The sequence below is a fragment of the Schistocerca cancellata genome, chromosome 1, assembly GCF_023864275.1.
Source record: "Schistocerca cancellata isolate TAMUIC-IGC-003103 chromosome 1, iqSchCanc2.1, whole genome shotgun sequence".
In the NCBI taxonomy this organism is placed as follows: Eukaryota; Metazoa; Arthropoda; class Insecta; order Orthoptera; family Acrididae; genus Schistocerca; species Schistocerca cancellata.
The window spans coordinates 1,049,512,386-1,049,526,663 of NC_064626.1; the positions used below are offsets into that span (position 1 = coordinate 1,049,512,386).

The window sequence follows — 14,278 nt, forward strand, 5'->3', positions numbered from 1 at the left end:
TATTTTGGTACGTGTAAACAACCTATATGGTACTTCTAGTTGGCTTGGAATCACGAAATTTAGCAAGCAAGGTTTCAAAGTACAACTACATGAAAAACTTCCAAAATTGTTAAGTTTTAATTCTAACATAAAAAATTGTCATTTGGTAACCGATTGTCTGTCTGCCTACCCGTCTGTTAACAACACTTGTTTCTCAGGAAGTTGAAGTTTATGTCACGTATTAAGGTCTATGGTCCCTTGGAGGTATAAAAAACTTGAGTTAAGTTAATGCACTCAAAAGATACGGCCATTTATGTCACATACTTTGAGACTCGCAGACTCACTCATGAAAACCTATAGGGTACTTCACGTTGACATAGAATCATGAAGTTTGCAATGATGCTGATTCTGTCTGCATATCAATGGAATGTTAGGGTATTATATTATTATTATTGTTATTAGTAGTAGTAATAGTAGTAGTAGTAGTAGTAGTAGTAGTATGAGTTGTGGTAAGATCAGTTATGAAGAGATGAAAAGAGCCATTGCTGATGTAGATGATATTGTGAAGTACGCTTGAGCCAACACTAACAGCACAATTCTTTCGTTGTCTGCAGATTGAAGGTCGCGGCGATGCGGCCTTTGCTGCGGAAGAACGCCATTAGCAGCCGCCATGGGCTCTCCATGCCACCTCAGCGACTCCAACGTCAGGACCAGATATGGGAAGCCTACCAGGTAAACGACGGAAATCACCAACCACCTCAAAAAATAAAAATAATAATAATAACAACAACAACAAACATCTCCAAAAATAATAATAATCATCATGAACCAGTAGGATCTAAAGATGCGTAGAAATAAACAGCTTGAAACACCTGGTGATGTTTAGTGTTTGTGATAGAAATGGAAATCAGCATCTGGCGTCATTGGCCGGGAGCCCCCTTACGGGGCAGTTCCGGCTGCCTTGGTGCAGGTCTTATTACATTCGACGCCACACTGGGCGACCTGCGCGCCCGATGGGGATGATATGATGATGAAGGCAACACAAGACCCAGTCCCTGAGCGGAGAAAATCCCCGACCCAGCCGGGAATCGAACCCGGCCCCGTAGGACGGCAATTCGTCACGGTGACCACTCAGCTATCGGGCGGACAGTGTTTGTGACGGTTAGCTTTAAGTTAAATAGCTATTTACTACAGGATAGGCCTGCCTGGTTATCCATGCGGTGTAAGCACTGCTATCCGGGCGGGAAGGCGTGCTGGACCCCGGCACGAATCCGCCCGGCGGATTAGTGCCGAGGTCCGATGTGCCGCCCAGTCTGTGGATGGTCTCTAAGGCGGTTTTCCATCTGCTTCGGCGATTGCAGGCTGGTTCCCCTTATTCCGCCTCAGTTACACTACGTCTGCGATTGCTGCTGAAACACTTTCTCCACGTATGCGTACACCATAATTACTCTACCACGGAAACACTGAGGTTACACTCGTCTGGTGTGAGACGTTCCCGGAGGGGAGGGGGAGGGGGGTGTCCACTGGGGGCCGAATAGCACAATAACCCTGGGTTCGGTGTGGGGCGACGGTGGGGTGAGTGGACTGCTGTAGTCTGTTGTGGGATTGTGAACCACTGAGGGCTACGGCGGGGACGAAGCCTCTCCGTCGTTTCTAGGTCCCCTGTTCTATACAATACAATACAATAGTGTAACTCTTTGCACGTTAAGACATCGCTCCGGCCTACTTCCATAACGCAATGCTAGAGCGCTAGCTCAGGGGGCATGGAGTGAGCGAGGGTCACATGAGATCCGCGCAAGGGACGGTTTTACAAGAGCGAATTTTTGATCGATATCTGCTACTCTGGGTGGGTGCGCGTCGATAATCAGTTCATTGTGCTAAGTGAAGAGTTCTAATATCCCTAGCATGCTGACCACTACGCATGCGCAGATACAGAGAATGAAGGCGTTGTCTGCTAACACTAGAAGCTGATTATTTAGCTTCAAATGGCACTAAGCGCTATGGGACTTAACATCTGAGGTCATCAGTCCCCTAGACTTCGAACCACTTAAACCTAACAAACCTAAGGACATCACACACATCCATGCCCGAGGCAGGATTCGAACCTGCGACCGTAGCACCCGCGTGATTCCGGACTGAAGCGCCTACAACCGCTCGACCACAGCGGCCGGCACTGATTATTTCTCGCTGTGTTCATTCACGTTGGGGTAATGCATTTTGTGTCTTGTTAATCTTTATTCTATCGTTTGGTTTGTTTTCATAGCAATGAGGATTTGCTATCCTACCTTTCGTCTAAAAGACACAAAATTTCTGAAAGCAAAAAAAAATTTAGGTTTTAAAGTAACTGGACTAACCAGAAACACACACTGCGCGTAAGTGAGAACGTTAACAGTTAAAAGTATTTAATGAAACTTGTTTCAACAATAGAAAAGTCAGGTCTATTCAAGAAGGAAAGTAGTTTTAGATGTTAAGGATTATAGGTATTTATTTTCTGGACCAAACTAATGATTTTTTTCACAGTATCTGGATGACGGTTATCCTATAATTTTCTCAGCAGTGTGGAGAATCTACCATAGATCTTCGTCAAGAACATTTCGCTACGAATTTGGTTATTAGAAACCCCTAGAGTCATTGCTAGTTTCTACACAGCAGATAGCATTCAGAACACACGCAGTTTTGGCGCCGGATTCTAAAAAATAACGGCCAGGTGTGACTAAAGAGTCTCAGTACAAGAATAATACGTCAGAGGCGCTGCAGCAGATTCCCTCCTCACAGGTAGTTGATTGGGACAAGGAAGTCACTAGTGTAATATGGACTTTGACACCAGCAAGAATGACTGTAGTTTTCAGGCGCCTTCGACACCCGTTTATGGTTCCCTATTTTCGCCTCATAAACACAGTACCTAAACAACTAACGTGAAAGAACACACAACACATCTGGCATTTGCCGGTCCACCTTGGTGTACAGGGTGACAATTATTGAACAGTATGAGAAAAAAAATTAGTCACAAGTTACGGCATGCACACGATTTATACAACATGTAAACGTCACTACAGATACTCAGATTTATGTCTGACATCCTTGGCGACGATGTGGCGCAGACGAATAGCGAACAGTGGCTGCCGACCTGGCGGCGGTGCACGGTACTCAAGCCAAGCAGCCAGCTTGTGGCGGTCCCACCAACTGCACTAATCTAACAGGCTTCTAAACAGTCAAGACACAAGTTAATTAAAGACATTAATTGCCTATGGATATTGATTTATATCAATGGGACAAGTTGAACATTTGTCCCGGACCAGGATTCGAACCCTGGCACACCTCCCACCAGCCCCAAACTCTCAATTTAATCACATGCTTCTTGCCCGTTATCCTAATTACTCGCAGCATCACGCCTATTCCCATAAGATTTCGAGCTCGGTGTGCATGCGCACTGAAGGCCGTACTCGACGTAATTATGTATACTTAAGTGGTGTCTGTCCTTTTCTGATATCTGAAAGAACAGACACAGATACACTCCTGGAAACTGAAATAAGAACACCGTGAATTCATTGTCCCAGGAAGGGGAAACTTTATTGACACATTCCTGGGGTCAGATACATCACATGATCACACTGACAGAACCACAGGTACATAGACACAGGCAACAGAGCATGCACAATGTCGGCACTAGTACAGTGTATATCCACCTTTCGCAGCAATGCAGGCTGCTATTCTCCCATGGAGACGATCTTAGAGATGCTGGATGTAGTCCTGTGGAACGGCTTGCCATGCCATTTCCACCTGGCGCCTCAGTTGGACCAGCGTTCGTGCTGGACGTGCAGACCGCGTGAGACGACGCTTCATCCAGTCCCAAACATGCTCAATGGGGGACAGATCCGGAGATCTTGCTGGCCAGGGTAGTTGACTTACACCTTCTAGAGCACGTTGGGTGGCACGGGATACATGCGGACGTGCATTGTCCTGTTGGAACAGCAAGTTCCCTTGCCGGTCTAGGAATGGTAGAACGATGGGTTCGATGAGGGTTTGGATCTACCGTGCACTATTCAGTGTCCCCTCGACGATCACCAGTGGTGTACGGCCAGTGTAGGAGATCGCTCCCCACACCATGATGCCGGGTGTTGGCCCTGTGTGCCTCGGTCGTATGCAGTCCTGATTGTGGCGCTCACCTGCACGGCGCCAAACACGCATACGACCATCATTGGCACCAAGGCAGAAGCGACTCTCATCGCTGAAGACGACACGTCTCCATTCGTCCCTCCATTCACTCCTGTCGCGACACCACTGGAGGCGGGCTGCACGATGTTGGGGCGTCAGCGGAAGACGGCCTAACGGTGTGACCGGGACCGTAGCCCAGCTTCATGGAGACGGTTGCGAATGGTCCTCGCCGATACCCCAGGAGCAACAGTGTCCCTAATTTGCTGGGAAGTGGCGGTGCGGTCCCCTACGGCACTGCGTAGGATCCTACGGTCTTGGCGTGCATCCGTGCGTCGCTGCGGTCCGGTCCCAGGTCGACGGGCACGTGCACCTTCCGCCGACCACTGGCGACAACATCGATGTACTGTGGAGACCTCACGCCCCACGTGTTGAGCAATTCGGCGGTACGTCCACCCGGCCTCCCGCATGCCCACTATACGCCCTCGCTCAAAGTCCGTCAACTGCACATACGGTTCACGTCCACGCTGTCGCGGCATGCTACCAGTGTTAAAGACTGCGATGGAGCTCCGTATGCCAAGGCAAACTGGCTGACACTGACGGCGGCGGTGCACAAATGCTGCGCAGCTAGCGCCATTCGACGGCCAACACTGCGGTTCCTGGTGTGTCCGCTGTGCCGTGCGTGTGATCATTGCTTGTACAGCCCTCTCGCAGTGTCCGGAGCAAGTATGGTGGGTCTGACACACCGGTGTCAATGTGTTCTTTTTTCCATTTCCAGGAGTGTATATATTTCAGGCGAGAATGGCCGAGGATCCCTTCAGTGCAGAAGCACACCAAGCTCGAACTCTTACGGGAACCAGTGACATGCCATGAGCAATGAATTAAATAGGCAAGGTGCATACATCAGTATTGTGTGGTATGTTGAGAATTTGGTAAGCTGCGACACGGTCACAAATAGAACAGTGACCCGAATATAGAATAAATTTCCTCTACTTTACGTCTATGTTCACAAATTATTGGTCATCAGACTGCCGGTTTCGGCCTATAATGACCATCTTCAGATTTGTTTTATTAAAACAGGTCCTAATGTACTGCAGCCATAGACGTAAAGTAAGGAAATTCATTCAGAATTTGGGTCTGACGTGAGGCGTTTAGGGTAATCCGTGCAGGTATGATGACCCCTGCCTCTGGATGGCACAGTGGTCAGCGCAACTGCCTCGTAAGCAGAAGACCCGGGTTCGAATCCAGCTCTGACCCAAATTTTCAACTTTCTCCGTTCATTTAAATCAGTGCACATAGGCAGCTAATGTCTTTGTTGTACTGTAGCCGCTCACATAAAAAAAAAAACAGGGGGGTGAAGCAGCCTCTAACTTGTTTGATATTTTTCTCCTTTTTGGCACTCCAAGTGTTTTTGCATTGTGATACCCGATGCAAATTTTGTAATAAAATCCTAGAGGCCAGAAACCAGAATGGTTAACGACAAACACAGACACAGCCAAAGTCAATGAAGTGTAGGACGGCCGAATCAAGACATCGAAAACATGCTCACTACTTGATGGCTGGTAACCAAAGTAACAAGTGGAGTGAGCGCATGCGATTTGTACAACTCATGAAGAATCGTACTTATCATTCTAAAATTAAAAGAAGTCCACATACAGCCATGTTCGGCTGTCCCCCAAAAGTGGGGTTACCTTCTTCCATTATACCACAGTGTGTATTACCTTCGATAAATAATGTAGAAGACCTTCAAAAATTAGAAGACTCACAAGAGACTGTGATTATGGGATCCAATTAAATCTTACTCAAGAGGATAGTCTTTTATTATTTGCTTCTACAGAATAACCTATAGAAATACAAGAATTTATCGATAGTAATCTTAAACTGTCTTCTATACCGCTGATTCAGGACACAGTTATGAAGAATATTCAGTTATCCTGCACCTCCAAGGAATCACCTCTGCATGTTGAAGAACAGCTGATTTACACTCTACTACACCAGAATCGCCATCACAATTTCGTACAAAGACTGAGAAAAGGGCTATACAAGACATAGTCTGCATTGTTTGATCAAAAGCAGGATCACGTGCGCACAAATGCAAATCGTGTGATTTGTCTGTTCACGTAATTTGTGGTGAAATAGATCCTAAAGAGGATGGATATATTAAGAATGTATTGTGCAATATCTGTCAAAAGAATATGGATCAGAAAATACAGCGTGATGAAGCAAAGAAAGGTTTAGAAAAGCAAGCAAAGAGAATGTTAGGATTTTCTAATGCAAAGCACACAAATGTCGATGAAGTTGCCTAACTATAGTACCCGAAGTAGACAGAGCAAAAACTGATGCCCGCTCAATTTTCGCTTTGGTTCCTAGTTAAACAGAGGATGCATTTTACAAACTTTGTTCTAAAACGGGTATTTTAAAACAATTGTAAGCAAAATCTGTAATCAGTGTTTGCAAAGAAAGATTTTTAACGGAAGGTAATGTCCGTTCTGTAGAAACAGCTTTACGTCAAATAGCAGTCCCTTACTGCTGGCAGAGTTGCAGAAAAAATGACTGCAAATCTAAATGTACCACAAACAGGTGTGCTTGTCGCAAAAACCATTTGCTATGTAATTCAAAGTTTCACCAATTGTTAGATTACACTAATAAATTAGAATAATTTTATCATATGTTTCCCAAATTCGTTTCCTTAATTGTAATAATATCTTGAAGTGTTTGGTTCTTTGTCTTATAGTTTTGACGACTGATTATATCAACTAATTTGTTGATTTTATTAATTTTATTCTTTAGATATTGAAAAATAAATAACATTATGTTAATTTACGCGTACAGAAACGTTGCTGTTGTTCAAGCAAAGATCTTAATTTCACAGATTATGTAGGTAATTTGCAGATTACCTAGGTAATTTGAGAAATGAAATAATTTTCGGCATTTTAACGGATCACCCTAGTTAATCTGCACTTCACCTAAATAAATTGCAGAATAATTGATATTTGCACTTTAGCGGTGACATAAATAGGAAAAAAAGCTAAACTTGGCGCTCAGATAAACAAAAAATTGTTCAATATGAGAACAGGGACGTCGATGAGATGCTGCATCAGGTGAACGACGTGATCAGCTGTTGTTCACAGCAGTTCCAGTGGAATCTGAGAAACTTGTGCCTGATCAGGTGAGGGACCTCACGTGTGCCTGGTAAACGTGTTCTTTTAGATATCCTAAAAGATATCCTACTGGGGCACACTTGTGTGTGGCACCCGAATACGATAATTATATTAAAGTAAACTAAAATGAAACTACGATATTATAAACGATGTGTGTCTCTGATATGATTTTTAATGCAGATCGCTGACCTCAGAGCCAAAGATGCTGCTTCTGGTCTGAGATAGTAGCATCGGAGGAAGAGAGCGCTTGGCACACAGTGGTAGCCTAAATAGCTGTGTGTGAGAGCAAGGAGATGGAATAGGTAGTTTTTCTGGTGTGCTAAGCGCTGCCTCTTCGAAGTGCAGATTGAACAGTAGGGGGTAAGACCACACCCCTGTTTTATACCATTTTTTAATCTGAGCGCTTTGTTTTTGGTCGTTCACTCTTATTATTCCCTCTTGTCTCTTGTACATATTGTATACTACCCGTCTCTCCCTATAGCTTACCTCCATTTCTCTCAGAATTTCGAACATTTTGCACCGTTTTACATTGTCGAACGCTTTTTCCAGGTAGAAAAATCTCATGAACGTGTCTTGATTTTTCTCTAGTCCTGCTTCCAATATCAACCGCAACGTCAGAATTGCCTCTCTGGTGCCTTTACCTTTCCTAAAGCCAAACTGATCGCCATTTAGCACATACTCAATTTTCTTTTCATTCTTCTGTATATTATTCTTGTCAGTAACTTGGATGCATGAGCTGTTAAGCTGATTGTGCGTTAATTTCGCACTTGTCAACTCTACCAGCCTTCGGAATTGTGTGGAGGATATTTTTGCGAAGTCAGGTGGTATATCGCCAGAGTCATACATTCTACACACCAACAAGAATAGTTGTTTTGTTGCCACTTCCCCCAATGATTTTAGGAATTCTGATGGAATGTTGTCTATCCCGTCAGCCTTACTTGATCTTCTTAAGTCCCCAAATCTCTTTTAAATTCTTATTCTAATACGGGATCCCCTGTCTCTTCTAAATCGGCTCCTGTTTCTTCTTCTATCACGTCAGACATATCTTCCCCCTCATAGACGTCTTCCATGTATTCTTTCCACCTATTCGCTCTCTCCTCTGCATTTAACAGTGGAATTTCCGTTGCACTCTTAATGTTAGCACCCTTGCTTTTAATGTTACCGAAGGTTGTTTTGACTGTCCTATATACTGAGTCAGTCCTTACGACAAATTTTTCTTTTTCGATTTCTTCACATTTTTCATGCAGCCATTTCGTCTTAGCTTCCCTGCACTTCCTATTTATTTCGTTCCCCAGCAGATTGTATTACTGTAACCCTGAATTTCTGTGAACATTTTTGTATTTCCTTCTTTCATCGATCGACTGAAGTATTTCTTCTGTTACTCATGGTTTCTTCGCAGTTACCTTCTCTCTGCCTATGTTTTTCTTTCAAATTTCTGTGATTGCCCGTTTTGGAGATGTCCATTCTTCTTCAACTAAACTGTCCACTGAACCATTCCTTATTTATAGCCTTAGAGAACTTCAAACCTCTCTCGCCATCTTAGCACTTCTGTATCTCACTTCTTTGCGTATCTATTCTTCCTGACTAATGTCTTAAACTTCAGCCTACTCTTCATCACTACTACATTGTGATCTGAGTCTATATCTGCATTGTGATATGAGTCTATATCTGCTCCTGGGTACGCCTTACAGTTCAGTATCTGATTTCGTAATCTCGTCTGACCAAGATGTAATCTAACTGAAATCTTCCCGTGTCACGCGATCTTTTTCCAGGTATACCTCCTCCTCTTGTGATTCTTGAACAGAGTAGCTGAAATTTGTTACAGAACTGAATTAATATTTCTCCTCTCTCATTCCTTGTCCAAAGCCCATATTCTCCTGTAATCTTTTCTTCTACTCCTTTCCCTAAAATTGCAGTCCAGTCCCCGATCGCTTTAAGATTTTCATCTCCCTTTATGTACTATTTTACCCCTTCAGTACCCTCATATACTTTTTCTATCTCTTCATCTTCAGCCTGTGACGTCGGCATGTATACGAGGTGCGACAATAAAGTAATGAGACTGATGTGAAAGAAATGTTGCTTACCGTTTTAGTCAAGTTTAGTGTTGTCTCCTTAAAGTAGTTCCCTTCTGATTGCACACATTTTTCCAGCGCTTTTCCCATTGATGGTAACATTTCTGGAACTTATCTTCTGCAATATCCTCCAAGACCCTCGTCACTGCTTTGTGGACATCTTGTGTTGTTTGAAAATGGTGTCCCTTGACCGCCGTTTTGACTCTTGGAAATAAAAAAAGTCGCACGGAGCAATATCTGGTGAATAAGGTGGCTGTGGTAGTACTGAAATTTGTTTTGAGGTTAAAAATTGCTGTATTGACAGAACAGTATGGGATGGCGCATTATCGTGATCGAGAATCCAATTATCAGCAATGTTGGCACGGACACGACGAACTCTTTTACGAAGTCTTTCTAAAATTTCTTTGTAGTAATATTGGTCTTTATGAACAATTCCCTTGACTTTGTATTGCGAGCGTTTTTTGGTCTGGTTGACCCCTTTGAGCACCATTTTTCAAAAAATGGCTCTGAGCACTATGGGACTTAACATCTATGGTCATCAGTCCCCTAGAACTTAGAACTACTTAAACCTAACTAACCTAAGGACATCACACAACACCCAGCCATCACGAGGCAGAGAAAATCTCTGACCCCGCCGGAATCGAACCCGGGAACCCGGGCGTGGGAAGCGAGAACGCTACCGCACGACCACGAGATGCGGGCCGGGGACCATTTTTGCACAAATCTTTCTCATACCAAGATTTCCAGTTATTACTAGACGAACCGTTTCTCGATTGATGTTTAGTTCTTCTGCAATCATTGTCGCGGATAATCTTCGATCAGATCGAACGAGTTCACGCACCCTGGCCAAGTTGACATCCGTCCGTTTGGTTGATGGTCGTCCACTGCGGTCCTCATCTTCAACATTCGTTCTGCCTTCACTAAACATTTTATGCCAACGAAAAACTTGAGCTCTTGACATAACTTCCTCTTCGAAAGCCTTCTGAGGCTTTGCGTAAGTTGTCGTCGCGTTTTCACCCAATTTAACGCAAAAAGAAATGGCATACCGTTGCGCAATATTATGCGGTTCCATTTCCGTGACGAGAGACACAAACTCATGTTAACTTATTACAGTAAAACTCACAACTGAGCAGTTGCATCGATGTACCACTTGGACTAGAAGCAGCTTATAGACCAAGGTCAAAGATATTGTGCCTACGCAAGCCTGCAGGGTTGCCACATCTTACAAAGAATATAAGTCTCATTACTTTATTGCCGCATCTTGTACCTGATCTATCGTTGTCAGTGGTGGTTTTCTATCGATTCTGACAAGGACAAGCCTATCACTTAACTGTTCACTGTAACACACACTTTGCCCAACCTTTCTATTCATAACAAATCCTCTTCCAATTTTCTGCTGCTGTTGATATTACCCTACACTCATCTGACCAGAAATCGTTGTCTTCTTTCCATTTCACTTCACTGACCACTACAATATATAGATTGAGTCTTTGAATTTGCCTTTTCAGATTTTCTAGCTTCCCTACCACATTCAAACTTCTGACATTACACGCCCCAAGTCGTAGAACATTACCCTTTCGACGATTATTCAATATCTTTCTCATGGTCACCTCCCCCTTGGCAGACCCCTCCCAGAGATCCGAATGAGGGACTATTCTGGAATCTTTTGCCAATCGAGCAATCATGATACTTTTCAATTACATTCCACATGTCCTGTGGATACACGTTATGTGTCTTTAATGCAGTGGTTTTCATTGCCTTCTGCGTCCTCATGCCGTTGATCATTGCTGATTGCAGTCGCAGAGGGTGGGCTTACTGGTAGTTGGGAGCTCCAACGTGAGGCGCGTAATGGGGCCCCTTAGGGATATGGCAGCAAGGGAGGGGAAGAAAACCAAAGTGCACTCCGTGTGCATACCGGGGGGAGTCATTCCAGATGTGGAAAGGGTCCTTCCGGATGCCATGAAGGGTACAGGGTGCACCCATCTGCAGGTGGTCGCTCATGTCGGCACCAATGATGTGTGTCGCTATGGATCGGAGGAAATCCTCTCTGGCTTCCGGCGGCTATCTGATTTGGTGAAGACTGCCAGTCTCGCTAGCGGGATGAAAGCAGAGCTCACCATCTGCAGCATCGTCGACAGGACTGACTGCGGACCTTTGGTACAGAGCCGAGTGGAGGGTCTGAATCAGAGGCTGAGACGGTTCTGCGACAATGTGGGCTGCAGATTCCTCGACTTGCGCCATAGGGTGGTGGGGTTTCGGGTTCCGCTGGATAGGTCAGGAGTCCACTACACGCAACAAGCGGCTACACGGGTAGCAGGGGTTGTGTGGCGTGGGCTGGGCGGTTTTTTAGGTTAGATGGCCTCGGGCAAGTGCAGAAAGGGCAACAGCCTCAACGGGTGCAGGGCAAAGTCAGGACATGCGGGGACCAAGCAGCAATCGGTATTGTAATTGTAAACTGTCGAAGCTGCGTTGGTAAAGTACCGGAACTTCAAGCGCTGATAGAAAGCACCGAAGCTGAAATCGTTATAGGTACAGAAAGCTGGCTGAAGCCAGAGATAAATTCTGCCGAAATTTTTACAAAGGCACAGACGGTGTTTAGAAAGGATAGATTGCATGCAACCGGTGGTGGAGTGTTCGTCGCTGTTAGTAGTAGTTTATCCTGTAGTGAAGTAGAAGTGGATAGTTCCTGTGAATTATTATGGGTGGAGGTTACACTCAACAACCGAGCTAGGTTAATAATTGGCTCCTTTTACCGACCCCCCGACTCAGCAGCATTAGTGGCAGAACAACTGAGAGAAAATTTGGAATACATTTCACATAAATTTTCTCAGCATGTTATGGTCTTAGGTGGAGATTTCAATTTACCAGATATAGACTGGGACACTCAGATGTTTAGGACGGGTGGTAGGGACAGGGCATCGAGTGACATTATACTGAGTGCACTATCCGAAAATTACCTCGAGCAATTAAACAGAGAACCGACTCGTGGAGATAACATCTTGGACCTACTGATAACAAACAGACCCGAACTTTTCGACTCTGTAAGAGCAGAACAGGGAATCAGTGATCATAAGGCCGTTGCAGCATCCCTGAATATGGAAGTTAATAGGAATATAAAAAAAGGGAGGAAGGTTTATCTGTTTAGCAAGAGTAATAGAAGGCAGATTTCAGACTACCTAACAGATCAAAACGAAAATTTCTGTTCAGACACTGACAATGTTGAGTGTTTATGGAAAAAGTTCAAGGCAATCGTAAAATGCGTTTTAGACAGGTACGTGCCGAGCAAAACTGTGAGGGACGGGAAAAACCCTCCGTGGTACAACAACAAAGTTAGGAAACTACTGCGAAAGCAAAGAGAGCTTCACTCCAAGTTTAAACGCAGCCAAAACCTCTCAGACAAACAGAAGCTAAACGATGTCAAAGTTAGCGTAAGGAGGGCTATGCGTGAAGCGTTCAGTAAATTCGAAAGTAAAATACTAGGTACCGACTTGACAGAAAATCCTAGGAAGTTCTGGTCTTACGTTAAATCAGTAAGTGGCTCGAAACATCATGTCCAGACACTCCGGGATGATGATGGCATTGAAACAGAGGATGACAAGCGTAAAGCTGAAATACTAAACACCTTTTTCCAAAGCTGTTTTACAGAGGAAGACCGCACTGCAGTTCCTTCTCTAAATCCTCGCACCAACGAAAAAATGGCTGACATTGAAATAAGTGTCCAAGGAATAGAAAAGCAACTGGAATCACTCAACAGAGGAAAGTCCACTGGACCTGACGGGATACCAATTCGATTCTACACAGAGTACGCGAAAGAACTTGCCCCCCTTCTAACAGCCGTGTACCGCAAGTCTCTAGAGGAACGGAAGGTTCCAAATGATTGGAAAAGAGCACAGGTAGTCCCAGTCTTCAAGAAGGGTCGTCGAGCAGATGCGCAAAACTACAGACCTATCTCTCTGACGTCGATCTGTTGTAGAATTTTAGAACATGTCTTTTGCTCGAGTATCATGTCGTTTTTGGAAACTCAGAATCTACTATGTAGGAATCAACATGGATTCCGGAAACAGCGATCGTGTGAAACCCAACTCGCTTTATTTGTTCATGAGACCCAGAAAATATTAGATACAGGCTCCCAGGTAGATGCCATTTTCCTTGACTTCCGGAAGGCGTTCGATACAGTTCCGCACTGTCGCCTGATAAACAAAGTAAGAGCCTACGGAATATCAGACCAGCTGTGTGGCTGGATTGAAGAGTTTTTAGCAAACAGAACACAGCATGTTGTTCTCAATGGAGAGACATCTACAGACGTTAAAGTAACCTCTGGCGTGCCACAGGGGAGTGTTATGGGACCATTGCTTTTCACAATATATATAAATGACCTAGTAGATAGTGTCGGAAGTTCCATGCGGCTTTTCGCGGATGATGCTGTAGTATACAGAGAAGTTGCAGCATTAGAAAATTGTAGCGAAATGCAGGAAGATCTGCAGCGGATAGGCACTTGGTGCAGGGAGTGGCAACTGACCCTTAACATAGACAAATGTAATGTGTTGCGAATACATAGAAAGAAGGATCCTTTATTGTATGATTATATGATAGCGGAACAAACACTGGTAGCAGTTACTTCTGTAAAATATCTGGGAGTATGCGTGCGGAACGATTTGAAGTGGAATGATCATATAAAATTAATTGTTGGTAAGGCGGGTACCAGGTTGAGATTCATTGGGAGAGTCCTTAGAAAATGTAGTCCATCAACAAAGGAGGTGGCTTACAAAACACTCGTTCGACCTATACTTGAGTATTGCTCATCAGTGTGGGATCCGTACCAGATCGGGTTGACGGAGGAGATAGAGAAGATCCAAAGAAGAGCGGCGCGTTTCGTCACAGGGTTATTTGGTAACCGTGATAGCGTTACGGAGA

The 14,278-nt window shown here is 44.4% G+C and overlaps 1 protein-coding gene across 1 annotated transcript in view; it reads left to right on the forward strand.

Annotated features, from left to right (window-relative positions):
- The first annotated feature begins 598 nt into the window (after positions 1 to 598).
- LOC126090494 (uncharacterized) overlaps positions 599 to 14,278 on the forward strand; it is a 687,867-nt gene continuing 674,187 nt past the window's right edge. The window contains exon 1 of the mRNA XM_049906991.1: positions 599 to 711. Within this exon, the coding sequence (XP_049762948.1) occupies positions 650 to 711 (62 nt within the window). The 5' untranslated portion in view covers positions 599 to 649. The remainder of the gene's footprint in view (positions 712 to 14,278) is intronic.